The sequence below is a fragment of the Fusarium oxysporum genome, chromosome 9, assembly GCF_000149955.1.
Source record: "Fusarium oxysporum f. sp. lycopersici 4287 chromosome 9, whole genome shotgun sequence".
Taxonomy (NCBI): domain Eukaryota; kingdom Fungi; phylum Ascomycota; class Sordariomycetes; order Hypocreales; family Nectriaceae; genus Fusarium; species Fusarium oxysporum.
The window spans coordinates 733,487-759,783 of record NC_030994.1 but is presented as its reverse complement, the minus strand read 5'-3'; the positions used below and the strand labels follow the sequence as shown (position 1 = coordinate 759,783).

The 26,297-nt window shown below is 47.0% G+C and overlaps 12 protein-coding genes across 12 annotated transcripts; 10 read left to right on the top strand and 2 right to left on the bottom strand.

Moving 5' to 3' along the window:
* Positions 1–961: 961 nt before the first annotated feature.
* On the bottom strand, positions 962–1,318 carry FOXG_09127 (uncharacterized protein; the record flags this gene model as incomplete). Its single annotated transcript, XM_018388164.1, has 1 exon — positions 962–1,318. The coding sequence occupies one exon, from the start codon at positions 1,316–1,318 to the stop codon at positions 962–964; it is 357 nt and encodes a 118-aa protein (XP_018246185.1).
* Positions 1,319–3,042: 1,724 nt separating this feature from the next.
* On the bottom strand, positions 3,043–3,270 carry FOXG_19999 (uncharacterized protein; the record flags this gene model as incomplete). Its single annotated transcript, XM_018400262.1, has 1 exon — positions 3,043–3,270. One exon carries the CDS (start codon positions 3,268–3,270, stop codon positions 3,043–3,045), a length of 228 nt encoding a protein of 75 aa, XP_018246184.1.
* A 498-nt stretch (positions 3,271–3,768) lies between these two features.
* FOXG_09126 (uncharacterized protein) lies at positions 3,769–6,447 on the top strand. The gene is made up of 6 exons (XM_018388163.1): positions 3,769–3,909; positions 3,971–4,628; positions 4,687–4,879; positions 4,932–5,427; positions 5,481–5,931; positions 5,981–6,447. The coding sequence occupies exons 1-6, from the start codon at positions 3,823–3,825 to the stop codon at positions 6,235–6,237; spliced, it is 2,142 nt and encodes a 713-aa protein (XP_018246183.1). The 5' UTR covers positions 3,769–3,822; the 3' UTR covers positions 6,238–6,447.
* Positions 6,448–6,775: 328 nt separating this feature from the next.
* FOXG_19998 (uncharacterized protein) lies at positions 6,776–8,158 on the top strand (the record flags this gene model as incomplete). Its single annotated transcript, XM_018400261.1, has 1 exon — positions 6,776–8,158. One exon carries the CDS (start codon positions 6,776–6,778, stop codon positions 8,156–8,158), a length of 1,383 nt encoding a protein of 460 aa, XP_018246182.1.
* Positions 8,159–12,249: 4,091 nt separating this feature from the next.
* FOXG_19997 (uncharacterized protein) lies at positions 12,250–12,519 on the top strand (the record flags this gene model as incomplete). The annotated part of the gene is made up of 1 exon (XM_018400260.1): positions 12,250–12,519. One exon carries the CDS (start codon positions 12,250–12,252, stop codon positions 12,517–12,519), a length of 270 nt encoding a protein of 89 aa, XP_018246181.1.
* A 658-nt stretch (positions 12,520–13,177) lies between these two features.
* On the top strand, positions 13,178–13,372 carry FOXG_19996 (uncharacterized protein; the record flags this gene model as incomplete). The annotated part of the gene is made up of 1 exon (XM_018400259.1): positions 13,178–13,372. One exon carries the CDS (start codon positions 13,178–13,180, stop codon positions 13,370–13,372), a length of 195 nt encoding a protein of 64 aa, XP_018246180.1.
* Positions 13,373–14,426: 1,054 nt separating this feature from the next.
* On the top strand, positions 14,427–14,642 carry FOXG_19995 (uncharacterized protein; the record flags this gene model as incomplete). Its single annotated transcript, XM_018400258.1, has 1 exon — positions 14,427–14,642. The coding sequence occupies one exon, from the start codon at positions 14,427–14,429 to the stop codon at positions 14,640–14,642; it is 216 nt and encodes a 71-aa protein (XP_018246179.1).
* A 941-nt stretch (positions 14,643–15,583) lies between these two features.
* FOXG_19994 (uncharacterized protein) lies at positions 15,584–15,745 on the top strand (the record flags this gene model as incomplete). Its single annotated transcript, XM_018400257.1, has 1 exon — positions 15,584–15,745. The coding sequence occupies one exon, from the start codon at positions 15,584–15,586 to the stop codon at positions 15,743–15,745; it is 162 nt and encodes a 53-aa protein (XP_018246178.1).
* A 2,113-nt stretch (positions 15,746–17,858) lies between these two features.
* On the top strand, positions 17,859–20,714 carry FOXG_09125 (beta-glucosidase G). The gene is made up of 2 exons (XM_018388162.1): positions 17,859–18,333; positions 18,385–20,714. Exons 1-2 carry the CDS (start codon positions 18,171–18,173, stop codon positions 20,655–20,657), a joined length of 2,436 nt encoding a protein of 811 aa, XP_018246177.1. The 5' UTR covers positions 17,859–18,170; the 3' UTR covers positions 20,658–20,714.
* A 337-nt stretch (positions 20,715–21,051) lies between these two features.
* Positions 21,052–21,594, top strand: FOXG_09124 (uncharacterized protein; the record flags this gene model as incomplete). The annotated part of the gene is made up of 1 exon (XM_018388161.1): positions 21,052–21,594. One exon carries the CDS (start codon positions 21,052–21,054, stop codon positions 21,592–21,594), a length of 543 nt encoding a protein of 180 aa, XP_018246176.1.
* Positions 21,595–22,124: 530 nt separating this feature from the next.
* On the top strand, positions 22,125–22,409 carry FOXG_19993 (uncharacterized protein; the record flags this gene model as incomplete). The annotated part of the gene is made up of 2 exons (XM_018400256.1): positions 22,125–22,312; positions 22,376–22,409. 2 exons carry the CDS (start codon positions 22,125–22,127, stop codon positions 22,407–22,409), a joined length of 222 nt encoding a protein of 73 aa, XP_018246175.1.
* Positions 22,410–23,706: 1,297 nt separating this feature from the next.
* FOXG_09123 (uncharacterized protein) lies at positions 23,707–26,243 on the top strand. The gene is made up of 2 exons (XM_018388160.1): positions 23,707–25,675; positions 25,730–26,243. Exons 1-2 carry the CDS (start codon positions 24,143–24,145, stop codon positions 25,760–25,762), a joined length of 1,566 nt encoding a protein of 521 aa, XP_018246174.1. The 5' UTR covers positions 23,707–24,142; the 3' UTR covers positions 25,763–26,243.
* The last annotated feature ends 54 nt before the right edge of the window (positions 26,244–26,297 follow it).

The following is a 26,297-nucleotide window of genomic DNA, read 5'->3' as shown; positions in this document are numbered from 1 at the left end:
GGTTCATAATCAGGCAGCAAGGAATATCAATATTAACTCGCCAATCATTTTCCTAGTATAAAGGTGTTGCTTTAAACTGTCGGCTTGTTGTATTTCTAGGACTTACCAAACTCGCCATTCCAAGCAACCCTCCTCGCCTATCAATTCTATGGGATCTCCACTATGTCATCATCAAAGCAAACATGCCTTCCACGAATACCCTTGACATTCTCTCGTTCTTCCCTCTCCTTACGCTCTCTCTCCTCTCGACAAACATTGCATTCAGTTGGGGTCCTTGTCTCTATCGGTTGAAGACCAATACTACATTGTCCCAATCTGTCGGTGTCGACTTCATCACATATGACATACGATATAACCTCATCCCACGTGGATCCACAGCTGCACTCGTTGAATTTAGTACTTTTTAAACACATCTCTTTCTTTGCTTCTCGCTGTAAATGCTGAATAGAGTGAAAGGTGAGGAACTTGGGAACGGTACTCTGTAGTCTGCTCGAGCTTTTAGTATGATATATAGATGTTGGAGAGTAGAAAAAGCAACCTTACATTGTCTCTGAAGCTTCTAGTATTTATAAATGAAGCCTGGTACACCTTGTGGCTAGGCGTGATTGCGGGTGACGTGATTACATGTATCTTACTGCTAAAAATCAATAATGAGGGCGGAAAGAGCAAGGCTTTATATTCAGAGGACCTTTCAGGACGGACTGGGAAACCATCTCTGAATGGCCTTTTATCACTGTTGGATTGTCCATGCCTTTCGCACAAACATGCAACAATCACATATGATTATGCAACAGCTTGTTTGGAGAGCCGTATCAGCCTTTCCTTGTTCATGGCTTGCAGGGTGCAAGTTGAGTAGCTTCTTATCCTTTACCTGGTATCACCGCAGAATTGCTCAAATCAACACTTCATAATTCCAAAAGCAAGACCCCTCAAGTAGTCGAGTCTTGTCGCGTACATACCATCAAACAACGTTCCAAGACTCCTCACTATTCACCGTCATGTCATCCGTTGCCACACTTGCGCCATCATCCTCCTTCTCCTCCTTGTTCTCATCCTTCTTCTCGTTTTCAACCTCCGGCTCAGCCTCAGGCCATGCCGCAAGCCATCGTCTCTTTCTATCAGCCTCAACTTCCCGCTCGCGCTTGGTGTAGCAATCAATGCACTCAATGTCTTCGATGACGTCGCGGTAGCTCATCCCGTTGCGGCAGAGGCCAAGCTTGTAGATGGATACTTTGTCGCAGTTGATGTTGCGGATGATTTGGCTCTTGTATTGTCTGCAGGTGGTGCAGTGGCGGATTGTTGTAACTTGCTCGCACATTTTGTCGGTCTCGGGGGCTGCTTGGCTTGGTGAGGATCTGCTTGACGTCAGTTTCTGGGAGTGAGGCTAGAGATATCGGATGGAAGGGGCAACTACTTACTGATATAGCTTGGGAAAGTCCCTGGAGATGTGATTTCGGGTGTATAGTTTTCACGGCGGTTGTTGCTTGTAGATGATTATGCTGCTGTTTTGCTGCAGCTTGTTTTTGACGAGTCCGAGAGCCAGGGAGCTTCGATGTTCAGATGGAGCAGTAAAAATTAACTGACAATAGGGAAGTTAGCTTATTCACGCCTAAAAGTTGATTGAATATAGCGCGATAGGTAGCAAAAGGTGAAAGCCATAGGGCCAACTGGAAGTTCGTTTGCTCTGATTATCACTGCCACGCATTGTTCAGCCCTTTCGCCTGCAGTAACCACCGCCTGGAGATCTCGAGTCACTTGTTTTCAGTTTCTTTCAGGTACTATTTACGTCACATCAACGCTTGTTTTGACTATCCGAAGTATGACTTTGAGACAAGTAAGACATTCTAATCACCACCGCCTCAACCTTCTCTTTATTTCTTCTGTATCGTTATGCACTTCGAGCATATTTGTCCACGACTGCCAACTGGCTGTTACGATACCACACCTCTGTTGTTAGGATATTTTCCCTCTCTTCATGATTCAAATGTGTTCCAATGATGAATGCAGTTGCCGTAACGTAGAAACGCTGAGTATGGATTAGTACTTGGCAAATTGTCTCTTTTCCTGTTTTGCTGTAGGTGAAGATATGAAGATAAGTTCCACCCATAGTCTTGACATCACTTTACATTATAACCGGCCTAAAAGAAATCCCTTTGCCTGCAAGAAGAGGATGATGGATTTAGCATCTCTTCAATAGGATAATAAGCACAGCAGCAACTCACTTTTTACAAGTCACTGTTACTGGGACCAACAATCTAGCCTGGCCTTTTATTTTAAAGTATTCGATTAAGCTACTGTTCCCATGACGGTATGTTCCACCATGATAGGATGCTCTTTATGGTCAGTGACACGACAGATTCGAAAAATGTCCCCTCACCCATTGCCGAGCTGGAGTAACTAACTGGGAGCAACCATTTCCTCGCTCCCTCATCAATCATTGTCCTGTACGATTTCTCTGGCGCCTTATTTCTTGACACTCATCGCATACCTCGTTAACGAGATCTTCTATGTGTCTAGCCCTCGGGCACCGTTGGCCAGGGACCAGCAGATGACAACCAATAGGGTCAGCCCGCTGGAGTCTTATCTTACCGCAATCCTCGCAAGTGTATCTGTTCAATTTATATTCGCACATGGTTTTGGAGATCCAGGAAGTTCCTGAAATCTGCGTGGGTTGTTGGAGGATGGTTGTGATAGTGGTGACTTTGCGAGAGGTATTGAGTAGGATGTTGAGTTTGGGTAATCCGATGGGGGATGCCTGGGATATTTGTAGATGAGTCTCAGGTAAATCAAGAGCTAATCGCTTGCATCACACTCATCCGTGCTGTGATAAATTGACCAGGCTATGTGTGGTGGATACACCCTTTCAGTCACAGGTCCCAATGCAGTGATAGTTTGACAGTATGTATGATATTCACGCCGATATGTACAAGCGACCAGGTTCACCTACGATGAGTGCTCGTGAGTAGAAGTGGATGTCGGTTATTCTCATAAGGCCAATTTCTATCTGATTGCATCTCAGTTCTAACTGTACGTCACTCACCATCACTTCCCCGTCTTACGCAACGCATTGAGCGCCGCCATACGCTCCTGTTCTTCCCGAAGCTCCCTACACTTCTTGCACTCATCCTCGACTCTCTGGGACAGCTGCCTAATACCATTCTCACAGGTCCCTTTCTCCTCATACTCGGGGCACTTGTCAAGCTCAAATCCTGTGCGTAGCAGATCGTCGCAGCTTTTGCAGCGTTCCTCAATGGTAGTCTTCCAGCACATCCTTTGAATTCGAGGTGTGTTTGAGTTTCTGTCGTTACAGTCAAAAGGGAGATTTTCCATAGAGATACTTGCGACTTGGGTGTTTTATAGTTGCCCGTCACACCTTTAAATGGCTGATATTCTCCATAAGGTATTCAGGGTTAATAACTTTTTTTCAGACTGGAAGGTGACATGTGTTCACTCAGCTGCTACTTATCCATACTTCACTAACTTCAGCGACGCCTCAGTAATTTCCTCTCCTTTCGTATCCCATCCTCGGTTGGTTATCAAGTTAGCGAAAGTGTCTTTTCTACTCTATTGCTATGCAAATCGGCGGTTGACATAATCCGCAAGCCTATGCGATATGCGGACCTCCGTTAAATGAAGGGAGGCTTGAAGACAGCGTCATGTGGCTGAGTAACCTGTACCGGGTAACCCGGATATTGCGGAAAATCCGGATCAAACTGAACAGCGTTTATATGGCGACCTATACCTCCACCTTTCCACCATTTCCGAAATTGTTTACATAATTACCTATTCCAGACGAGAAACAAAAGCTACAAGCCGAGCGATATGGCGGCTATTTCGGGAGAAGAACCCGTTTTCAAACGCAGGCGGGTAGCCCAGGCATGCCAAACATGTCGCAAGATGAAGGCCAAGGTACAGTACCCATGCATGAATCCCACTCGTGCTGATCTGAGGCAAAACTAAAGGTGTTCAGTGCGATGGTCGGAAGCCTGAGTGCAGTCGCTGTGTGGGTTACGGCTTCACTTGTCTGTATGCTAAGACCAGGTCCAGGCGTCACGAAGTAAATGAAGATGACGGCTGTGATGGACCAAGCTCCAATGCCATTGATGAGCTTCGAGATGCCATCAATGGTTACGACGACTTGGCTCATCGACTCTCATCTAAAAAGAAGCAGGACAAGTTTGACCCAAAAGAATTACACAATCAAGTCAAAGACAGAGTCAAGAAAGCCCTCGATCGAGTCGCTGACACTCGAGCCGCTGACATCGCTTCGCCTTCTGACCAGGATCGAGCATCCCAGTTGACATCGTCACAAAATCAACATCGATACTTGGGAGAAGTCAGTGACGTTCACTTCTTCAATCTGGTCAAGGGATTTCTACAAACCAAAGATCTGTCTAGTCCAGAGCAAGACTTTGACAGCTACGAACAAGATGGGGAAGTCTGGACGACTAATAATGAAAGCAATGGACCTACCCTGCTCCCTGGATTCGCCCAAACGAGAGACCTCGTCAAGGTATACTTTTCTACTATCCATATTGCGTATCCATTCATTCCACAGTCTACCTTCATGGAGAGTCTAGCAGGGCAAGACGGAATTCCGAAAAACGCGACTGATCTCGCCATTTTATGTCAGTCCTTCTATGTTTTGTCTGGAAATCTATGGAAAAGCTCACCACATATTTTTAGATGTCATCTGTGCCATTGGATCATATTATACGTCGTTTCCTGGACGAGACTCGGATTCACGAACTCGTCACGAGCGCTACTTTCACCATGCCATGGGCTTGACTGCAGCAACGAGCCGTCATCACTCTATCCACCAAGTTTCACTACTACTCGTACAATGCTTCTATTTACTAGCTGTATCCAGGACTGATAGGTGAGTTTTGTTGCTCAGAAATGTAGAACATTATCGACTAATACATCGATAGTTGTTGGACTACGCTGGGACAAGCAGTCCGTATAGCTCAAAGCATAGGGCTGCATGTTGAGCTTCCGAATTCCAAGTCTAGAAGTGCCACCGAGATAGAACGCAGACGAAGGACATGGTACTCGATCTATGTCCTTGATCGATTACTATCTCTTCAGTTAGGTCGACCACCAGCAATTCATGATGAGGATTGTAGCGTGGCACTACCGTCTCGGCGTGCTGACGATGAGATTGACTGGACTTCCAACACTATTGATACCACAACAGAAGGCTCGTCAGCAGGTGATTACTTCATTTCGGTTATTGGGTTTTCCCGCATCGTGGGCTGCGTACTGCGCGATATCTATGGCCCAGCCCATTCGAGACCTACCCCAGAAATGATATTGAGTACACAGACACTCGATCACAGGCTTATCGAATGGAAACTGAGCCTGCCTCGAAAGCTACGCTTCGATTTGGGACACTCATTCGACCAGAACAATACCTTTAGACGTCAGGTCAGCCACCCTTCCTCATACTCTGAGCCTCTATTGCTGACGTAAACCTGCAGAGAAATATGCTTGCAATCAAATTCCATCATCTGCGAGCCCTCATCCACCGTCCCTATTTGTGTTACCCTCTTTTACGACAACGGGATGACTCGCCTATGAGCATGTCACAGCTAGACTGGCCACTGATTGCCGTCTTCGAGAAGATCTGTATCGATGAAGCCCAAGGGACTGCTCGTCTTCTCCATCACGTTTCTGATGAACAGGAATTAGTTCACGAGTTTCCCTGGTGGCAGATGATATCTTGTCTGATCTGTGCTGGGTCCATATTGCTTGTGTCGAGCATCTTTGCCCAACAGCCTGATGATCATAGTGGATTTGACAGCGAAGGTCTGCGTGATGATGCGGAAACATGCCTGAAGATATTTGAGGCGCTTAGCAGTAACTCGAAGAGTGCAAGGATAGCGAGAAACATGATTCAAGGTCTAAAGCAATCTGGCTCAGAATGGCGAAGTGAGTACACCTCCCCCATTATATTACCTTTGTCTTACCTGGATTCAAGAACAGGCCGGGAGAGAGGCTGACACGGTCCTATTCCAACAAGCCTTGAGGCAATGCGATAATTCCATGCCGCTTCAACATGCTTCTTCTTCTGGAGGCTCATTGGCACAAGAGATGCTAGGTCTGGAGGGCCAGAACGTTGAGTTCTTATCAGAGGCCATATCAACTCCACAGAGTTGGCCAGCCGAGATTATAGATTCCATGGCTTGGTCTTCGCAGTTCTTGGACACGATTCAAGGAGATGGAAGCTGGACTTGAATGCGAAAGAGCATGACTTGCGGTTCCCGTCAATGTCTTCGTTAGGTCTTCTTCAAAACTAAGGAAATAGTCTCTGGCCGAAAGCTTGCAATATAGGGGTTTGAACTAGTGTTGTCTTTAAAGACACATATCAAATAAATCTACCAGTCCTAAAGAGTATGTCTTATATGTCTCAGAGAATGACCAAGAGGTCATCTGCAACGACTACAGTAGCACATCTTGTCAACCTTTGAAGAGTGAATCACGATACGTAGTTAAATGTTCTAACTAATTTCTGTATGATTGTTCTAAGCTCTCAGCCACAGGTCTAAGCCAATGCGGTTCGAGTATCCAGGATATCCGGGATATCCGACCTTGCCGTGAAAAACCCCCTATATCGCGAGCTGGCCTACTTCTCCCTAGGCGAGTTAGCTAGAGTTCTCCTTTAATCTTTTTCTCATATAATTATAATGCTATAACCTCTTCTTCTTTCCATCTTGATCACACAAAGTCAAGGAATAATCCAAGTCAGAAGAACGGCACCACATGTTATGACAATATGGCTGCGCAATGGCCTGCACAGAAACCAGAAGATGCTCTTCTTCGACATCCCCCCGCGGGGGGCTATGACCCTGACTCGATGCGTGGAGATACACGACCTCAGCCCGGTCCTAATTTTGAAAATCAAAATCAAAATCCCGATTGTTCGGTTGAGACTTACGACTTGGACGAAATAGCACCGATCGCTCCCATCCCAGATCCGGACAGCTCAATTTATCATAGGAATAGTCTAGAGCGCGCCCGAGAAACCGATATAGAACTTCAAGATGAAGAGGCTCGCGTTCCAGATAGGCCTTCGCCTACTACTGACAAAGCTCTCACGTTCACTACAAAACTTCACACCCACTCCTATCTCATCTTCTTCTCCATCATGGGAACGCTCGCCAGAGAAGGTATGACAGCTTTACTCGTCTATCCTGGGGCACCAGTCATCTTCCCAACCCTGTGGGTTAATTTTGCTGGGTGTCTTATCATGGGGTTCCTAGCTGAGGACCGCATGCTGTTTCGCCACGAATGGGGAGAAGGCACATACTACAAGGAAGAAAACCAAAGTCCGGAAACCAGTGGAACAGTCTCGGATGAAACGGCCAAAGATCAAGGAACTACAGACCTTGAGGCTGTAAAGAAGGCACATCTCAGTGTCAAAAAGACATTGCCTCTCTATATCGGCCTTTCGGTCGGGTTCTGTGGCTCATTCACAACCTTCTCAACATTCATCCTTGATTCTTTTCTCGCCCTTTCCAACGAACTTGAAACTTCTTCAGCGCCGACATCAGACCGGAACAAGGGTTACTCGTTCTGTGCACTTGCAGCCGTGGTCTTATTGACTGTTCATGCCTCTATGGGTGGTCTATTTTTGGGCGCCCATATTGCCATACTAGCGGACGACATCATGCCCTCACTGCCCTACCTCTTTATGCGCAAGTTTATAGACCGACTTGCAACCATTCTCGGCTGGGGCTGTTGGATTGGAGCGATATTTATATGCATCTATCCACCACATGATGAGTGGCGGGGGAGTGTTCTATTCTCTTTGGCCTTTGCCCCTCTGGGCGTGTTTACGAGGTTCTATCTTGCAATCTACTTGAATGGCAGACTTCCAACATTTCCCTTGGGGACATTTGCCGCCAACGTGGTAGGATCTCTAATTCTTGCTATAGTTTGGGATATATCCCAGATCTTGGCACGGCCTTCACTTGGACACCAGTTGCTTGAGGGTGTCAAAAATGGTTACTGTGCCGTTGTCACTACTGTTTCTACCCTTGCTCTGGAGCTCTCCTCCCTCCAACGCGAACACGCTTACAGATATGGCACTATGAGTTTCTTGGTGTCTTTTGGGTTGATGGTTATCATTTCTGGTAGTTTTAAATGGACACGATGATGCTAGAGTCTGCAGCGGTTAAACGGGTTTGTTGGTAGATAGGAAACTCTCAGCAAGATTGTTAAGCCTTACCTGTTGTATAAGACTCAATTCTTACATGCATACTTCTGAATCTCATCTTCCAAATAAAATTAAACGTAGAGAATTACCCTGGCTCCAGCTTTGCCGATGAGATGCTGGACATTCTGTATTTTTCCGAACCTTCCTGCATATCTAGTACTCCCTTTTACTCCCGTTGTTCTTTAATCATTCCAATATTACAATTCTCATCCCCAGCATTGGGCTTTTCCAGAAATCCTTCACATCTTCTGTGATGAGCGCCCTCTGGTATATCATGAAACTCTTGTTGAAATACATGGAAGTTTTCTCTCACTGCTAAATGAACAGGTTCGCCAGAGCATCCCTCCTCTGATTGTCCCAATGTTGTTCAGAGTCTGTTGGAGTTCGTCGGGGTAAAGTGCTTGACATGCAGGGAGGAAGAGGATGCAATGGATACTGACGAATTGGCAGATATATTGTCCACACATATCTAGGCCTTGGAGTCTGAGTTCGTAGTTTTCAAATGAATGGCCAGCTTGGCAAAGATTGAGTGTCGTATTGGTTCCCAGGTCTTTGTCGCAAACCTCACACTTCATCTGGAAGTAATTCTCTCGACACATGGTTTGGGTTCTGGATCTGGCCAAGATATGCTGAGCGATGGCACATAGTAGCAAGATGCTGGGATGTTGATCTTGTTGCTGCCGTTGTGTCCAACTACCTGACAGTGGCCCTTCTGCGAATATAGTGTATAGAAATAGTAGCAGGTGCCGGTAGTATCGGGTTTGTCGACGAATTTCTGCTAGCAGCTCGGACCTTTCAGCTTCATGCATCTGTTGCTGCTGGTGCATGAACTAGGTTTATACATTAGAGGTAGCGCTGTTCTTCCACTTCGACCCCGAACATTCCACAAGCCGAAAACGTAGACGCTTCTGTTCGAGGTACGAACATACTTGCCAGGGTGGCATGGAACCTGGATGTCCCGTAATGCTTTGTATAGTTTAGGCTGTCTTTGATTTTCAATCGTCGCTATGCCTCGTTAAAGCTACTTTCCTGCTCTCTGTGGCTCTCTTTATACCCAAATCCTTATCGGGTATGCCAGAATCTTCATGGGCCTCCTTGATGTTTGTATTACCAGTACTGTAGGACTGACTTTCTTCAGCTGCGTTGTTCAATCTTTTGGTCGTCTGAATCGGTCACTAGACAGCCTCCCGCTGTTCGAACTCTTTTGCGCCGAGCGAACAACGGTAGCTTCTTGCACGCAGTAATCGTAACGGGCGTCTTTCCACTTGAGGAAATTCCAAGTCATTTCGTGCAGACAACCGAGAGCATCATGGTGTTGCGCCGCATGTCGTCCCCTTCTAATCATTGGTAACTCCTCTTGTACTCCTCTCAGTACAACAGCAACAGTCCAAAACTGACATGTGATAGAATTATTCTAATCACGGTAACGGGCTGCAAAAAAACAATCGCACAGCTTGATTCGTGTGACACTGGCCGCGATATCAACCGACCCTTTCAAAGCCCCTGTTTTGACAATTGGGGGCCAGAAGTCACAGACTATCCATAGTCGCATCTACACGTGCATCCTTGTAATTGGAGAGGCCTCGTTTTGGTACTTCAGTGCGACTAAGTCGCTGATAAAACATGATTTGCCTATTTGGTGCAGCTGAATCATACCCCTGCTGCATGGGTGCCTAGTGAGGCTTTTCAGGGTCTTGGTCTTTTAACCGCGAGCCTCGTTTGCTTACAAGTCTGTGATTCAAAAAGCCTCGTAAGCCACCAAACGCAAAAATATGCAAAGTTCTCTATCTTTTGTCACTTTTATCATTAATCACTGACTTTCTGCGTCACAATTGCACACGGGCACAAAGCGACCAACCGCAGCGCTTTGACAAACATTCAACATGTGCACTGAACACTTCACGCACTTTTACTGCATGTACTGCAGCGAATGCTTCAAGAAAGGGTACGAATGGGAGATTTGTCAGATTGCTCAACAGACTGAGCCAAAGTCTATGGGATCGTGTGGATACACGGATGATGGAGTTGTTGCGAGCATGTCGGAATATTGCCAGCAGTGTCCGCCTGATGATAGGAAGTGGAACAAAGTTACGCTTGACGGTGAAACAAAGAGATAGTTGGCTTGAGCAATGTTCGGATAACGTACACGATAAGCATGCGGCACAGACAAGTATGTGGCACACCCCACTTGTCACCTTAAAGGCGGGTTTTTAAATAATTCTGTAAAATTCAAATTAGGCTTAAAATAGCTAAGATTTTAATAGCTTATATATAAGTCTTAAAATAAGCTATGCTAAGTTTTCTAGATTTTTAAAGAAATTCTATATAGCTATAAACTTTAAAATCTATTTACACTGTATATTACACTGTATTTTAAGGTTTTCTATATAAAGTAAAATAAATAAAAATCTTATAAAAATGCTTCTTTACTAAGCTAGCTATACTATCTTTAAAAATAATTTTTCTAGATTTTTAGCTATTTTATTTAAGAAAAAGATTTCTATAGGGTAAGTTATTCCTAGCTGCACAGTATGCTGTGCCACATGCTTGTCTGTGCCACATGCTTATCGTATACGTTAGTTTTACAGGAGATATGGATTTATTGTTTGCTTGCTCTGAGGAGGAATTTGCTTGGCGACGGCACATCACGACTACAACTCTTTCACAATCACCGATGGATATCATCCTCAACCGACCTTTCGTAAGTATCATTCCCGTTGGACTTCAGCACTGAGAGTCAAATTACATATGCTACCTGCCATTCACTGTCATCATCCTCAAGCTATAGCTATGAATCCTCCTTGTCTTACGTTCCCGACCGCGAATTTCAACGCTGTCTAATTTGTGTATCTATATCTCAAACTCACACCTAAACAAGACTCATTCCCCTCACAATGTGCTACCACGTAACAGCCAAATACATATGCTCAGTGTGCAGTAATAGAGTCGACTGTGACAAACAAGGTCTAAGATATCAGTGAGCATGCCATTCTTCAACAGGGTTTTCGGGTCGTGTGAAATTTTAGGTTTGTAGGAGTGAATACCGTAGTTGAGAGTTTGCTCTGAAAACGAGATCTCATCATTGTAATGTAGGTAATGTAATTGTATTTACTATGCTGCTACAAAGCCCATCTTGCGACACTATCGGGTCGTTTTGGCGAATCACATTTCCCATCACCTGGATTGAAAATATGCAGTGAGGCACTGGGCTATGGCTTTGTTCTCATTTTTGTATGGTCATTGAGTAACTTCAGAAAAGTATCCTCGTAGCTTCTCATCTTCTTTGATTCGCATCAATTTGCAGATGTCTATAAAACACTGTCAAATCCTGTCAAGGCATAATTTCTATGATTCGATCTTAAACACCTAGCAACATTTCTTTGAAACAAGAAACAACGAAATTCCTTTCAAACAGCTTCTCAGAATGTGCCACGATCTGACGATTCATTACATGTGCCCCATCTGCGAGAACAGGTGGAACTTTGAGAAGCACGGTCTTTTATGCAGGAAGGCCAGCGAAACGAAGAGCAGGCTATTCGCATCGTGCGGGAATGAATATCCAGTGACATTATGGAATCAAGAGGAGATTTGTGAAGAGTGTTTGGCGCGCGATCAGCCATATCCTCCGATTGAAGTCGTCATCACAAGGCGGTAGCGAGGACCAACACTTTGGGGCATTAATGTCGTGAATATCTTCTTTTAGCGTGCTGTAGCTACAATTCAAACCTCATTTAGAGGCTTACTTTCACACAACGTCTCTTTGACTGAGTTCATCTATGACTGCTTGCAGATCCTGTGCGTTTGTTAACAGTGGGTGGCCCATCTATTATTACTTGGTTAATAAAGCGGCAGTGCCAAACGCTGCACTGCATTTCTTTCACTTTAATCAACTAAACCCCAACAAAGACATCTTGAATCTCGTTGGGCAAAGTCTCAACTAAACGGTCTTTCCGACATCACTCTCAATTCTTTCCCTCCCATCCCTCAAAATAAGCCAACCTCATATCAACTACGACATCACGACCGCCACCATGTGCGTAGCCATAACCCGCGTCTTCTACTGCATGCGCTGCAACAACGAGATCTACGAAGAAATCGAGTGTCAAGAGTGCGAGCTCTACCTGCAGTTCAAGCGCTGCGGAAAGACCGACGTAAACTTGAGCTTCAAGTGCGAGGCCGCCCTTTGCATTTTGTGCGCCTCGTTCCCACCAGATAGTCAGGTCCCCTTTTTGACGCAGCCTCCGCAGGGTAGTACATCTACTATTATGCGGCATTTGAGACTTACGTACGGTCGGCGTTGAAAGAGATCTTTGGGGGTTGATGTGAGTGATTAGCTAGTATTATTCATGGATGTTCATTAACTCTGTACAGACTCTTATGTTTGCCGTCGCCGATGAGGCATACGAGCTGAGGACATAACGACGAAATAAAGGCTTACTTGGGGTGAGGACTAGAGGCTCTGTTGCAGCGAGAAACATGAGTGGTTAGCTGCGAGGGCTTCTTGATTGTCGGTGCAGATATTGGATCATCGACGAATTTGCTGCATTTGGGCGGCCAACCTCCCAGTCACATTGGACCTTGGCCAAGATATCGCCAGTTTATATCACTGAAACAACAAACTCGGGCGCCTTTCATCCCACCATGACACAGAATAGCTCATATCCGATGATTCAGAACATGTAGCCTATTGTTCCCTTTTCATCCATTTGTTCGGAACTTCGCACAAGCTGAATCAGACTTGTTCAGCACAACAAAGCCATTATACAATTACTGTTTCCATGTTCAGAATTTTTTTCCCCTTTCTTCATGAATACCCTCACCATTATTCATGACCTGTTCATCGTGACCTCGACTATAAATTCGGCCCGCATTCTCTCCTTTCCAAACCAACCCATCTTTCAATCTCCAACTTCCCTCCCAACTCACAACCCATCCACAGATTTCTCTATACCATTCACTATGTGTCGCATGATCAACAGCACTCAGGTCTGCTCTAGCTGCGGCAAGACCGTGGACACGAGCCTCAAGCGAGACAAGTGTCAGCATTACGGCACTACCGAATGCAAGCAGGAGAATGTATATGTCAGGAAGACTGTCTCCGCGAGCAACTGTTCTAAGTGCTCCAAGGATGGGAATAAGGGTGGAAAGAAATGAATGGGGGCTTCTGGCCTGTCTCTGGAGGCGTCGGCAGTTGGGTCCTGTGTTTTGATAGCACGTTGAACTATTAGACAGGATAATTGGAGGTTACTTTGTCATGGAATTAGATAGGCGGTTGCTTGGAATCATATTCTAAAGCTGGTTCTTGGAATAATGAAACATTATTAACTTCCGAAGAATTACAGTTTTCTCAGTGACCTTCAGATATCGGGATTGAAAGCTGTCTATGAAAACGTGATCACGCCGAGGGCCAGTGGTGATTATCGACAACGCACCATGTCACCAGGCTTCTCTTCCCAGTGATTCTAGCTCCTAAACGACTATACAACCTTGCTCCCCATCCCTTTCATCCCGATTAAGCAAACGTGCCCAAGCACTCGCCAGCGACAACCCGTTCAAATAATCCAAACTGACAACCATATCGCTAAACAATCAACTTGTGTTATCCTCTACGATGTGCATTGTCTACCACGTCAAGATAATGTGCCGGAAACGTGGTGATCATATAATAACTGACATAGATCCCAAGAAATGCAACAAGGCGAACAAGGGGGAACGACGTCTCAAACGGTACAAAGATGGGGGTGAGCAGCGGGAGAGTGAGTTGGGATGCAAGGCTTGCAGAGCTGCAAAACAGATGAAGCGATAGCTTGGATTGGATTGGGCCATAGCTAATTTGCTTTTAGCATTCGTTTGTTGCTTTTCTCAGGGGCCAGGGCTAGTGGGAGCGTTTGATAGCCTTTGGCCAGTTTGATGACTGTTCAGTGATTCGCTTAGGAGACGTTAAAGTCCTGTGAGACTTTGTGGCCCAGAATGATTATCCAAACGTCGCTTCAGTCATTTGGACTCAAAGTTGAATTTGATTAAGCGCTATGTTTGAATGAGTGAGATCCAAACGCTCCCAGCAGAACCACAAGTATAAATACCACTGCACCCACCTCCATCCCATCTCTACACTCTCCAACCCATCTCACAATCTATCTCTTCACTCTCCATCAATCCACGTTAACAGACGCTCTATCACTGCTAAGAACAAACTCTGTGCTCAACCATGTGCTTCATTCACACCACCCGGCTCGCCTGCAAGACATGCGGCCATCAAGACGCCGTACCAAGAACAGCTCCTTGCAGTGCGAACAATGTTGAGAAGCCATGCAAGAAGCAGCGTATGCAGACGACTACCTTGATCGATGCCTCCAAGTGCCCCCAGTGCAAGGCTAAGGCGGCCAAGGCTAAGGAATACAAGACTGAGGCGAAGGAGGAATGAAAGCTGTATTGCTGAAAGGGGCCTAAGGCTTTAAGAAACATGATTGGATTGACCTTGGACTTTAGGTACAACGTGGGTTGATTGGGTAGTGAAGCAATCTCATAGTGACAGTCTCAATACTATTTGTTGACTTTCGTTGATAGCCATGTCCGTGAAACGTTGCACAAGTCTGACATGTTGGCTCAACCCTTTTCCTCACTGTGACACATTTGGACACCGACGATAGAATGAGAAACCCCCCGTGACACTCAAACCCTCCAACGTCGTTGTGCATATATAATTCCGTAACTCAAGCCCCCTTATCTCCTATCATATCTCTTCCCCCAGACGTATCTCTCCACTCGCAATTAATCTACCATTCAACATGTGCAACCTCGTCTTCACCAAATACCGCTGCCGAGTCTGCGACCACATCATCGACCATGAAACGGTCACAGAAAAGTGTAACTCTGCCAAGAAATCAGGCAGAGCTTGCTTAAAGCAAAAAATAGTGCCGTCGACTATTCATTCGGATCAGAAGAATTGCAAGGACTGCGTTAAGAAGAAGAAGGAGGGTCAGAGAGGGGTTAAGCGTAAGCTTTGGAGGTTTGGTTTTGGGATCTAGACATAACATATTTCCTTAAACCTGGTTCATTACCCACTGGGCCCTTGCCTTTAAAGTCCCGGTGATGCTGTATGCCTTAGGTTGAGGGGTTATGGAAGGAAGCACCCGCAGTCTGTGATACAGAGCACGGCATTCGGTAACTTGACGGTCCTTCGGTGAAACACTTCAAGATAAGGACTTTACATAAACATAAGAGCAGCTCCTTTTCTCTCCTAACTTCTCGATAATAAGATATCAACTCTCTCTCTTTTTTACCCAACTCATCAACCGAAAGATCCAAATGTGCACTATCCACAGTGCAGGCTATCTCTGTAGGAAGTGCTCCTACCTCGTCTCCATGCCCGTGGAAGAAACGAAATGCGCTCATTTTCTGGAGAAGCGACCTGGCATTTGCGTTACGACGACAAAGCATGATACCATCTATGTTCACGAGGAGGAGTGTTTGCAGTGCAAGGAAGCGAAGAGGAAGGAGAAGGGTAAAGGGAAAGCGGACAATTGATTTATTTGGTCGGGAGACGTTTTCACGGCTTTTGTGTTCTGTATAAACTAATATCCAAACAATGACTTCATGGGCTGGGGTCAAGTTCGCTGTCTTGTTCATATGAACGAAAGGCTCTGTATCTGAACTGCCTGAGTGCCCAGCTACTTTGTTTGGTCGAAACATCCATTCCTTCAACACTTTCACGCGATCGGTTCGGATTCTCCTAGGTACCCATGAACACTTAAATAAAATATTGCTTTTCTCTCTTATAGATACAACAGGTTTCCCTACTTGAATCACCAACGTATCCCATCATCACATCGTCCACAAACATACTCAACTGACACAAAGAGTCAACTCACCACAACACAAGCCCAATATCCTCACCAAACCAAAATCACCAAAATGTGTCAATTATCCAGCACCGCTACCATATGCGACTCCTGCCGCCATCTCATCAACTACACCTCCAGCAAGTCCTTCTGCCCTCTTGTCTTTAACCTTGTGACAAGTAATTTAAGCCTGAACACCGTTGATGGAATGGGGGAAAGATTGTGTCTTGAAGAGCCAGAGGATATAACTCGTTATGTTCCTAGGCATTTTTGCAAGCGTTGCGATGGTAAGGCAATGTTGAGGTCTACTACGTAAGGTTAGAAGTGGAGAATGCCCAGCCCCGGAGTTTTACTTGGGGCGGAGTTCCCGTCGCTAAGCCGGAAGCTTGAGATGGAAAGGAGGCTAGATTTCATTGGGTAAGGCGAGCTTTGGAGATGGTTACCCTGAAGGAAGAGCTTTAGTTGGGCCTTTATTCGTTCATTGGTGCTCTTGATTATGTCATTGGATAAATACAGCAGAATATCTCTGTTAGTCTATACTCTGCCACATTATATTGATGAAACGTGATTCTGAATGTTGAGAAGTAAGCATTGTATCTTGTCAGCTACCGAGATCCCCATACTCCCAGGTCAGCACTTTAAACTCACTACTGGCTGTGTGTAAGTCTGCGATACCGGCTGTATCTTTGACATCTCCATTGTTCCAACAATTAATCTCAACGTTGCGGGACTACATCACTCACCGAAAGTCCGGCAGAAAGGTTCCAACAATTTCTTCCAGCGGGGATCGCCATGGCCAATTCCGAGGCTACTCTCAAAGCATCCTCGTCAAATCCAACCAACGACGAACGCTACCAACTTCCTTACTCAGAAATGTGGAGGTGCAATAATTCATCGAGTCAGAAGAACCCAATTTCTCCAATGTAACCTAGACCATGAACATGACCACGAGACTGGTAAAAGTCGATTGACTTTTCGGATGTAAACATAAACCCGAGTCACCCACTAACATTTCGTGGCTATCCATGATGGGAATAAAGTCATGCACCTTTAGAATACACGGCCGAGTATACACCGATTAAAAAAGAGCATCAAAGCACGACGGCACTTATAAACGGGAGTTTAGATATCGTCCGAGATGCGGAACTAATACGAGAATATTAGTGAGAGCAATTGACTTGTCGTGTGGCTGATAACGTTACAACCCAGATAAAATACATTTCGTCCCGTCATGATGGCCTGAACGGTAACGACTCCGGGCCGAAGCCGCTGTAACATCAGCGTCACCAGGCCACTGTACTGGGTCGATAAACGGGTTCATGTCAAAAAAGATTATCGTGGAGAAGGGAAAAAAGACTCATGACCTTGAATTGACAGTTACAGGGAAGAAACCAAGGTTGATGTGTGATCAGCACCTGTTTCGAGGTATACAATTCGTATGGTTTTGATTCCGATCTCCACCAACGTTAAAAAGCTACCTAATTTCTCCGCATGAACGAAGCGTGCGAGTCCACAACAGGGCCGATTTGAATTGCGGAGAAGAAGCTGTCTCCCCCAGACTTGAGAGCCATCCCCGGCAATTGAGATGAATAGGCTAACTCAATTGACAAACTCAGTATAAATTCGCTGGGAGAACTTCGGATCCTCGGTCAGATAGCGGCCGTATTATTCATCCTGTGGAGTGGTAAACCTGGGGCATGACACCATCACCAACAGTCGGGGATATCTTCCATTGGACGCAGCGGCTAAGCTGCGGTAGATTAAAGGAAGTGAAAGTTCGCCGATGGAGATTAAACTGGGAATGGCATCACACGACGGGTTTGCATCGTGAAAGTGAAGGAGAATGTTACTCCGCATCGTCCCTGTGAGCTAGTGAGGTGTTCCTCTGTACGGGGGAGTAATTGAAGCCGACGCTAACACTTACAAAATTTGCAATGACGCAGACAGACAAGTTTTGTACAGGAGGAGCAAGAGGTTGGACTGGTGATCGCCGAGGGCAAGGGAAAGTGTAGCCGGTGCTAGGAATATATAAGTTGTAGCTGATAGCCTCACAAAAATGAAAAAAAAAGAGATCATCATCACTGAGCGCCATTCATCTCTACTCTCTCACAATGGCTAGCATTCGATCTGTGTTGGTCTCGGGTCTTTTGGCCGCGGGTGTCAATGCCCAAGCCTACGATTCGAGTGATCGCGCCGAAGATGCTTTTAGCTGGGTTCAGCCTAAGAACACCACTATTCTTGGACAGTACGGCCATTCGCCTCATTACCCTGCCAGTATGTTCACCAACTCCGTCAATTGAGGTGAGGTTATACTGACGATCATAGACAATGCTACTGGCAAGGGCTGGGAAGATGCCTTCGCCAAGGCTCAAGACTTTGTCTCCCAGTTGACACTCGAGGAAAAGGCCGACATGGTCACAGGAACACCAGGTCCTTGCGTCGGCAACATCGTCGCCATTCCCCGTCTCAACTTCAACGGTCTATGTCTCCACGACGGTCCCCTCGCCATCCGTGTAGCAGACTATGCCAGTGTCTTCCCCGCTGGTGTATCAGCTGCTTCATCATGGGACAAGGACCTCCTCTACCAGCGCGGTCTCGCAATGGGTCAAGAGTTCAAGGCCAAGGGCGCTCACATCCTCCTTGGTCCTGTCGCCGGTCCTCTTGGACGCTCGGCGTACTCTGGTCGTAACTGGGAGGGTTTCTCGCCGGATCCTTACCTCACTGGTATTGCGATGGAGGAGACTATCATGGGACACCAAGATGCGGGTGTCCAGGCTACTGCGAAGCACTTTATCGGTAACGAGCAGGAGGTCATGCGAAACCCTACTTTTGTTAAGGATGGGTATGTTGGTGAGGTTGATAAGGAGGCTCTTTCGTCTAACATGGATGATCGAACCATGCACGAGCTCTACCTCTGGCCTTTTGCCAATGCTGTTCATGCCAAGGCTTCTAGCATGATGTGCTCTTACCAGCGCCTCAACGGCTCCTACGGCTGCCAGAACTCAAAGGTTCTGAACGGTATCCTGCGAGATGAGCTTGGTTTCCAGGGCTACGTTATGTCTGATTGGGGTGCTACCCACGCCGGCGTTGCTGCCATCAACAGCGGTCTCGACATGGACATGCCCGGTGGTATTGGCCAGTACGGCATGTACTTCACCAAGTCATTCTTCGGCGGCAACCTCACCCGCGCCGTCAACAACGGTACCCTCGACGAGACCCGCGTCAACGACATGATCACCCGCATCATGACTCCCTACTTCTGGCTCGGCCAGGACAAGGACTATCCCTCCGTCGACCCCTCCAGCGGCGATCTCAACACCTTCAGCCCCAAGAGCACCTGGTTCCGCGAGTTCAACCTCACCGGCGAGCGAAGCCGTGACGTCCGCGGTAACCACGGTGACTTGATCCGCAAGCACGGCGCCGAGTCCACCGTCCTTCTCAAGAACGAGAAGAACGCCCTCCCCCTCAAGAAGCCCAAGTCCATCGCCGTCTTTGGTAACGATGCCGGCGATATCACTGAGGGTTTCTACAACCAGAAGGACTACGAGTTTGGCACTCTTGTCGCTGGTGGTGGTTCCGGTACTGGTCGCTTGACATACCTTGTTTCGCCTCTTACTGCCATCAATGCTCGTGCTAAGCAGGACGGCACTCTTGTTCAGCAGTGGATGAACAACACTCTTATTGCTACCACCAACGTCACTGATCTCTGGATCCCTGCTACTCCTGATGTCTGCCTTGTTTTCTTGAAGACTTGGGCTGAGGAGGCTGCTGATCGTGAGCACCTTTCCGTTGACTGGGATGGTAACGATGTTGTCGAGTCTGTTGCTAAGTACTGCAACAACACTGTCGTCGTCACTCACTCTTCTGGTATCAACACTCTTCCTTGGGCTGACCACCCCAACGTCACCGCCATTCTCGCTGCTCACTTCCCCGGTCAGGAGTCCGGTAACTCCCTCGTTGACCTCCTCTACGGCGATGTCAACCCCTCTGGTCGTCTTCCCTACACTATCGCTTTCAACGGCACTGACTACAATGCTCCTCCTACCACTGCCGTCAACACCACCGGCAAGGAGGACTGGCAGTCTTGGTTCGACGAGAAGCTCGAGATTGATTACCGCTACTTCGACGCGCACAACATCTCCGTCCGCTACGAGTTCGGCTTCGGTCTCTCCTACTCCACCTTCGAAATCTCCGACATTTCTGCCGAGCCTCTCGCCTCCGACATCACCTCCCAGCCGGAAGATCTCCCCGTACAGCCCGGCGGCAACCCCGCCCTCTGGGAGACCATCTACAACGTGACCGTCTCCGTCTCCAACACTGGAAAGGTCGACGGCGCCACTGTTCCCCAGCTCTACGTCACATTCCCCGACAGTGCTCCTGCTGGTACACCACCTAAGCAGCTCCGTGGCTTCGACAAGGTCTTCCTTGAGGCTGGTGAGAGCAAGAGTGTTAGCTTTGAGCTGATGCGTCGTGATCTCAGCTACTGGGATATCATTTCTCAGAAGTGGCTTATTCCTGAGGGAGAGTTTACTATTCGTGTTGGATTCAGCAGTCGGGACTTGAAGGAGGAGACAAAGGTTACTCTTGTTGAGGGGTAGTTTAATAGGTTTATGATGTATGAGATATGCCCTAATTACCTAGATAGTAAATCCACGTTAATGTTAGTTCAAAGCGGCTTGTTTCCTGTGACATTGTCTATGAGTGACAGGTAATAGAGTATCTCACGCAGTGCTGATGATCTGTTCCTGGGGTTTGCAGTGTTTGACAGTGATGCATGTTGACAGTGACCGGTTGAGCTGAGCATCAAAACACAGATGCTTCCCTGACAACGCCAGAGAAAATTATTCTCCCCTCCTCACCTCATCTCAATACCGTGAGACTTCCATCTCTCGACTCTACAAACATTCACAAAGAGTCTCCGAGATAGTTCTCTCATCTCGTAAGTCAATGCGCGTGGATCAAAGGCAAGATACTGACCTCACCAGCATCGCCATGTCTCACGATCTCCAAGATGAGGAGGCCATGACTGCAGAGGTTGATCGTTACATGGCACATGTCTTCGACAACTGGACCTCCGCCGACCCAGTCCCCATGCCCAAAGAACCAGTCTACACATTCTCCGTCTCTGCCGTCCCCGTTGGCCACTTCAAAGAAGACCTTCCCGACGAAGTCCCATCCGGCAACCGCAAGAAAGACGCGAGTGCCTGGCTGATGGTGAAGCGAGGCGGCGACAAGACTGGGTTCCTCTGGTGTGACACCGATGGCAAACCCGCGGACAAGAAGTACATCCAGATGGCTTCCGGTCTTACCGCCGAATTTATTAAGGAGCAGCTGGTGGCAATGTACAACTTCCAGGAGATGAAGCTTGTGGAGAAGTACAACTGGGATATCAACATTGCGATGGGTCGACGAGTAATTGTCAAGTTTGCGGCTCGGGGAACGGCTGAGCCGCCTGTTGTTGATGATGAGGATCGGCCCGGGCAGTACTTGAAGGAGTATGTGTTTTGCAGTGAGACGGATCCTGAGCTGAACTGAGATCTGATGATGTGGTATGGGGGATTTGGGGGTACGACAACACGGGATGATGACAGTGTATCAGGACTATATCGCGTTCAGCTGTTCGTTTGCAGCGACGGATACAGAACAAAGACCATTTCATCCCATCAGTTGTTCATTGAACGCACAAATTGCTTCGAGCCTCAACTGACAGGACTTACTCTTTGTTCATTATGTGATATGTGATGAGTGAACATGACAACGGCAGACAGTAACTTACGCCTGAGTTCCTTTGTTTAATTACTGAACAAAAGAACAGTGCATAGTAACCTGAACTTGATGTTTAATAAGTGGTTAGTGAGTATGAGATGACTTAGACACCTCATGACATTGACTTCATAACATCACATCCCTGAAGAAACTATATATAGTCGATTTATCCCCATAGAACACTCCAATATACCTCATCATTTCATTCAAACAATTACTAACAACTCAGCCCAACATCAATATCCCCGTCTCAACTTCAGACCCAAACACCTTCTAACATCAACTAACACCAGATCAACATGTGTAAAAACTTCATCACAACAACAACATGTCGAAAGTGCGGCCACTGTGTCAACATCGAATTCGACGACAAGTTCTGCGATGACTTCAAGAAAAAGGGGAAAGAGTGTCGCCGAGAAGTGGAGCACAAGCAGAAGGGGGCTGATCCTTCAAAATGCTCCGAGTGCAAGCAGAGACGCATGTCACTGTAACTCTTTTATAAGGTATTTATCATCAACCTCGAGGAGCTAACCTCTGAACGTGTGGTAAGAGAGAAGGAGAAAGGCTTTAACTGGGAGAGCTAAGCGTTACGGCTCAAGGTCATTCTTGTGGAGAAGAAGTGAAGCTATCACGAACGTTCAGTTGATTAACTAGCTAAGCTCATTATTTAGCCCACGATTGCAATTTGATAGTGAAAATGTCTTCCTAGATGCAATTGAAAGAAATAAAAACAATGATTTCCATTTTGTATTTGAAGATGCCAGTTCTAACATGCTTTTGTGAAGTTCTCTCATGATGTAAGAATGATGTAGGGTACCTCGGTCAAGGTATGGATCAAGTCGCGTACGTGCGTATCGTGGCTCGATCTGTGGCGTAGGGCTGACCAGATAAACCACTGACGAGCTCGCCAAATGCCACATGGACGCGATTGACGATATTTGTCAAGGAATGATAGCTGCCGGAGGTATTACTGAGTCAATGATTAGAGTGGGCGTTCCGTGGCGTATAGATTGGCCAAGTGTTTACTGGCAACCTCAATTGAAGTCTCAGAACCACGAATAGGCCATTGAAGCTGATGCCGGGCTTAAAGTCAAATCTAATCTCGAAACATGGCAGCATTGACTCAATATCAAAGCGCGATACATCAAACTTACACACGGTCCCAAGCCCATCATGAAACCAAGCCCAAGACGTGCTGCTCACTAAACCCTAGAAAGAATCTTCAAAGGTGGATATTCTGCATAACTACAGAACACAAAAGCGAATAAAAAGCAAGGCAAGTAATCCCAGCCAGACTCTTTTATGCTTTTTATCAAAAGGGATTGGTCTACAAGTCTCCAAACGCGAGACCAGTCTCGATGGATTCAATGGTGGAGACGTGTTGAAGAAATTGGAGGTTGAACACCTCAAGACAGGAGGTTGGCTTTCAACAACAGTCCCATTAAAATCTCAACGGCATTTCTTCACAACTGTATTAAAAACGTGCAATTAAAGCAGGGAGATATTGAGTTAAAGACAGCAATAAAGGGGATATACGGAAAGGGAAAAAAAAAAAAAAAAAAAAAAGGAGATTGTTACATGTGAGACATCAAACATGTCAAGCAAGGATCTAAAACGCAGTCACTATAACTCAGCGCGTCCAGCGAACGTCATCATTATCGATACACCAACACGGGTGCCCACATTACCACTCAACGCGCCCCCATCCAGGACCGCGTTAAGCACCTAATTCTCATCAAGCTCACTAAATTACAGCGCTCTCAACCACTGTAAAAACGCCAACGCCAAAAAACCACGACAGCTCGCGAGGCGCCCGCGTTCAACCCTTCCCGCGTTAAAAGGGCAAAGCGGAGCATGCCTCTTTAAATACCTCCCCACTACCCAACACGAGAGCCTTTCTTACAATCTCACCACCACCTGCACGCTCTACTTCCTACATACAAAAAAAGGTTTCACGCTTGGTCGAGTTCTTTGGGACCGATGACTTATCTGATTCATTCTTTTATTACCCTATGATTTAAAAAAGGAAGTATACTTCTTAAAGAGAGAGATACTAGACCGCTTTTCGTGTCGTCATCGTTCTTCTACCACGACGCCTGTTGGCGAGACATTAAGAAGGATAAGGAAGAAAATTGGTGGGAAAAGAAAAATTCGATCTTGATTTCGAATTCTGAGCGAGATTGACGTTTGCACTTTACGCGTGTTACCTGGTCTCGTCTCCTTCGTCTCTGGACGCGATCCAGTCCGACCTCGATTCTCGATCTACAACACCACGAGCCGAATACAACTCCTGCAGAAGGACCAAAAAAACGCAAAAATGGACTCTTTGGGCTCATCACCTCGAAAAGGCTCCTCCGCCGAACCAACACTACCAACAATGAAGCCCTACTCCCTCGCCGGCTCCAAGCGTTCAGCGCCGAGTCTCCTCCCGCCCTTTGAGCCGCTCTCATCATCTCCAAACCTCCCTCGACCCGTGAAGCGACAAAATCTCGGTTCTGGCCGTTCCTCGTCCCGAGCTCACCTCAAATATCCTACTCCTGTCCCTACGTCGAGTACAGGTATCCTCTCGAGTTCCCCGCCTCAACGGTCCGCTACCGCTTCCGAGCGTGCCCCGCTCGTTGCCGTCCCCGCTGTCGAACTCTCGGAAAACGGCGAGACCCTCATCATGGGTCGATCGTCAAACTCGTCACACTACCAGATCTCCGCTGACCGCCTCGTCTCCCGCGTCCACGTAAAGGCTCGCTTCGTCGCTGCTGCGAGCCCGCTTGAGCCCAGCAAGATTGAAATCGTCTGCAATGGCTGGAATGGTCTCAAGTTGCATAGCCAGGGTCGTACTTGGGAGCTGTACAAGGGCGATAGCTTCACCAGTGAAACAGAGGGCTCCGAGATCATAATTGATGTGCAAAACTCGCGTGTTCTCGTCCAATGGCCCAAGCGGGCTCTTGATCATCTCTCCGACACCACTTGGGATTCTCCTCCCTGCCAGGCTCGTGCCCAGGCCATTCTCCAGTCTTCCCCTCCTCGTCGCGCTTCTCGTATTGCTTCTCCCGAGAGCCCCACGCCTGCTAGTCTCTCTAGCTCCCGCCGCCTCCAGGCTCTGCTCCCCGGACAGCGTGACATTGAAATCTACGAAGACGATGCTGAGCCTGAGCTCCCTGAGCACAGGCATGATCCTACTAACATCAATGTCAGCATGTGCACCGATATGACTGCCAGCTTCAGCAGTGAGGTCAGTGATGGTGAGGACAACAACCCTGATGAGGAGAATGATCCTATCGTGCACTCTTTCGGGCCTTTTGGCGCCGACATTTCCTGCCGGTTGGCTTCGATAACGACAAAGTCTCCCAAGATGTTCAAGGGTGTCAAGCGTGCCAACCCTCTCCACAGCGCTATTGCTTCCGATCTGTTCGCTCCTCGTCAGATTCCTGCTCCTCCTCAGTCTCCTCGCAAGCAGCAGGCCAGAACCGAGTCTCCACTCTCGTCTCCTCCTCGAATGTCTTCTCCGACTCCGGAGATCTTCAGGATGTCCTTTGAGTCCCACCCTGCTGTTGGTAACCATGTCATCAACCAGCTCGCTTTCTCGCGTTTGTCCTCTACTCCTCTGTCCACCATCATGGCCCACCTCCCCTCCGAGGAGAAGCGAGACATTTCCAAGGACGATCTTCGCGATGTTATCGAGAGTACACCCTGCATTGGTATCATCAAGCGTCAGGGCAAGGATGCAGCTGGCAAGCCCCTTGAGAGCGAGTACTACTACGTACCGGAGGAAGACGATGACCAGCAACGTCGCGCCGCAGTCGTCGATGGTCTTCGCAAGCCCAGTCTCCGCGCTTGTCGCAAGCAACACAAGGTTTGTAATATTCTTGACTTTACAATATGCACTCAAACTTACGCTGTATAATAGCAATACTACTGGAAGCGTCCCAAGACTCCTTGATCCACCCGTCTTTTCACGTACATACGATTCTTCGCTCCGAGAGATGACTACATGAATCTCAAAGTTTCCTGTTCAACGGTGGATGTCTGTGTTTTTGCTGTATACCCCCTTTATCATTTCCATGTTTTATTTTTACATTTCTTGTCCATGACGGCTCTCATGTTTCGCAAACTGCATAGCATCGGCGTCTTAGTTTATTTTATTTCTGCATGATGGAGTTGGAAGGGCTTAACAAAAAAGGGACCGAGATATGCCTTGTTGAGCATATAGAAAGGAAAGGGTTTGGGGTAGCGTATTCTTGTACTTGTTTTTAATGTGTGTATGGTATGTTGTATCAGAGCAAAGCAATGGAATATCACCAATTAACCTGTTGAATTACGACGATTGGTTGCTTATGTGAGAAGGTCATATAGTTGGTGGATGATCTGATGAGCATCACGAGGTCAAGTGAGAGTCTCGACTTTTACGTGCATGATTCCACCAACGAACGAGGCCTGTAGCCCTTTAACCCGGGGCACATTGCATTGGGGTACCC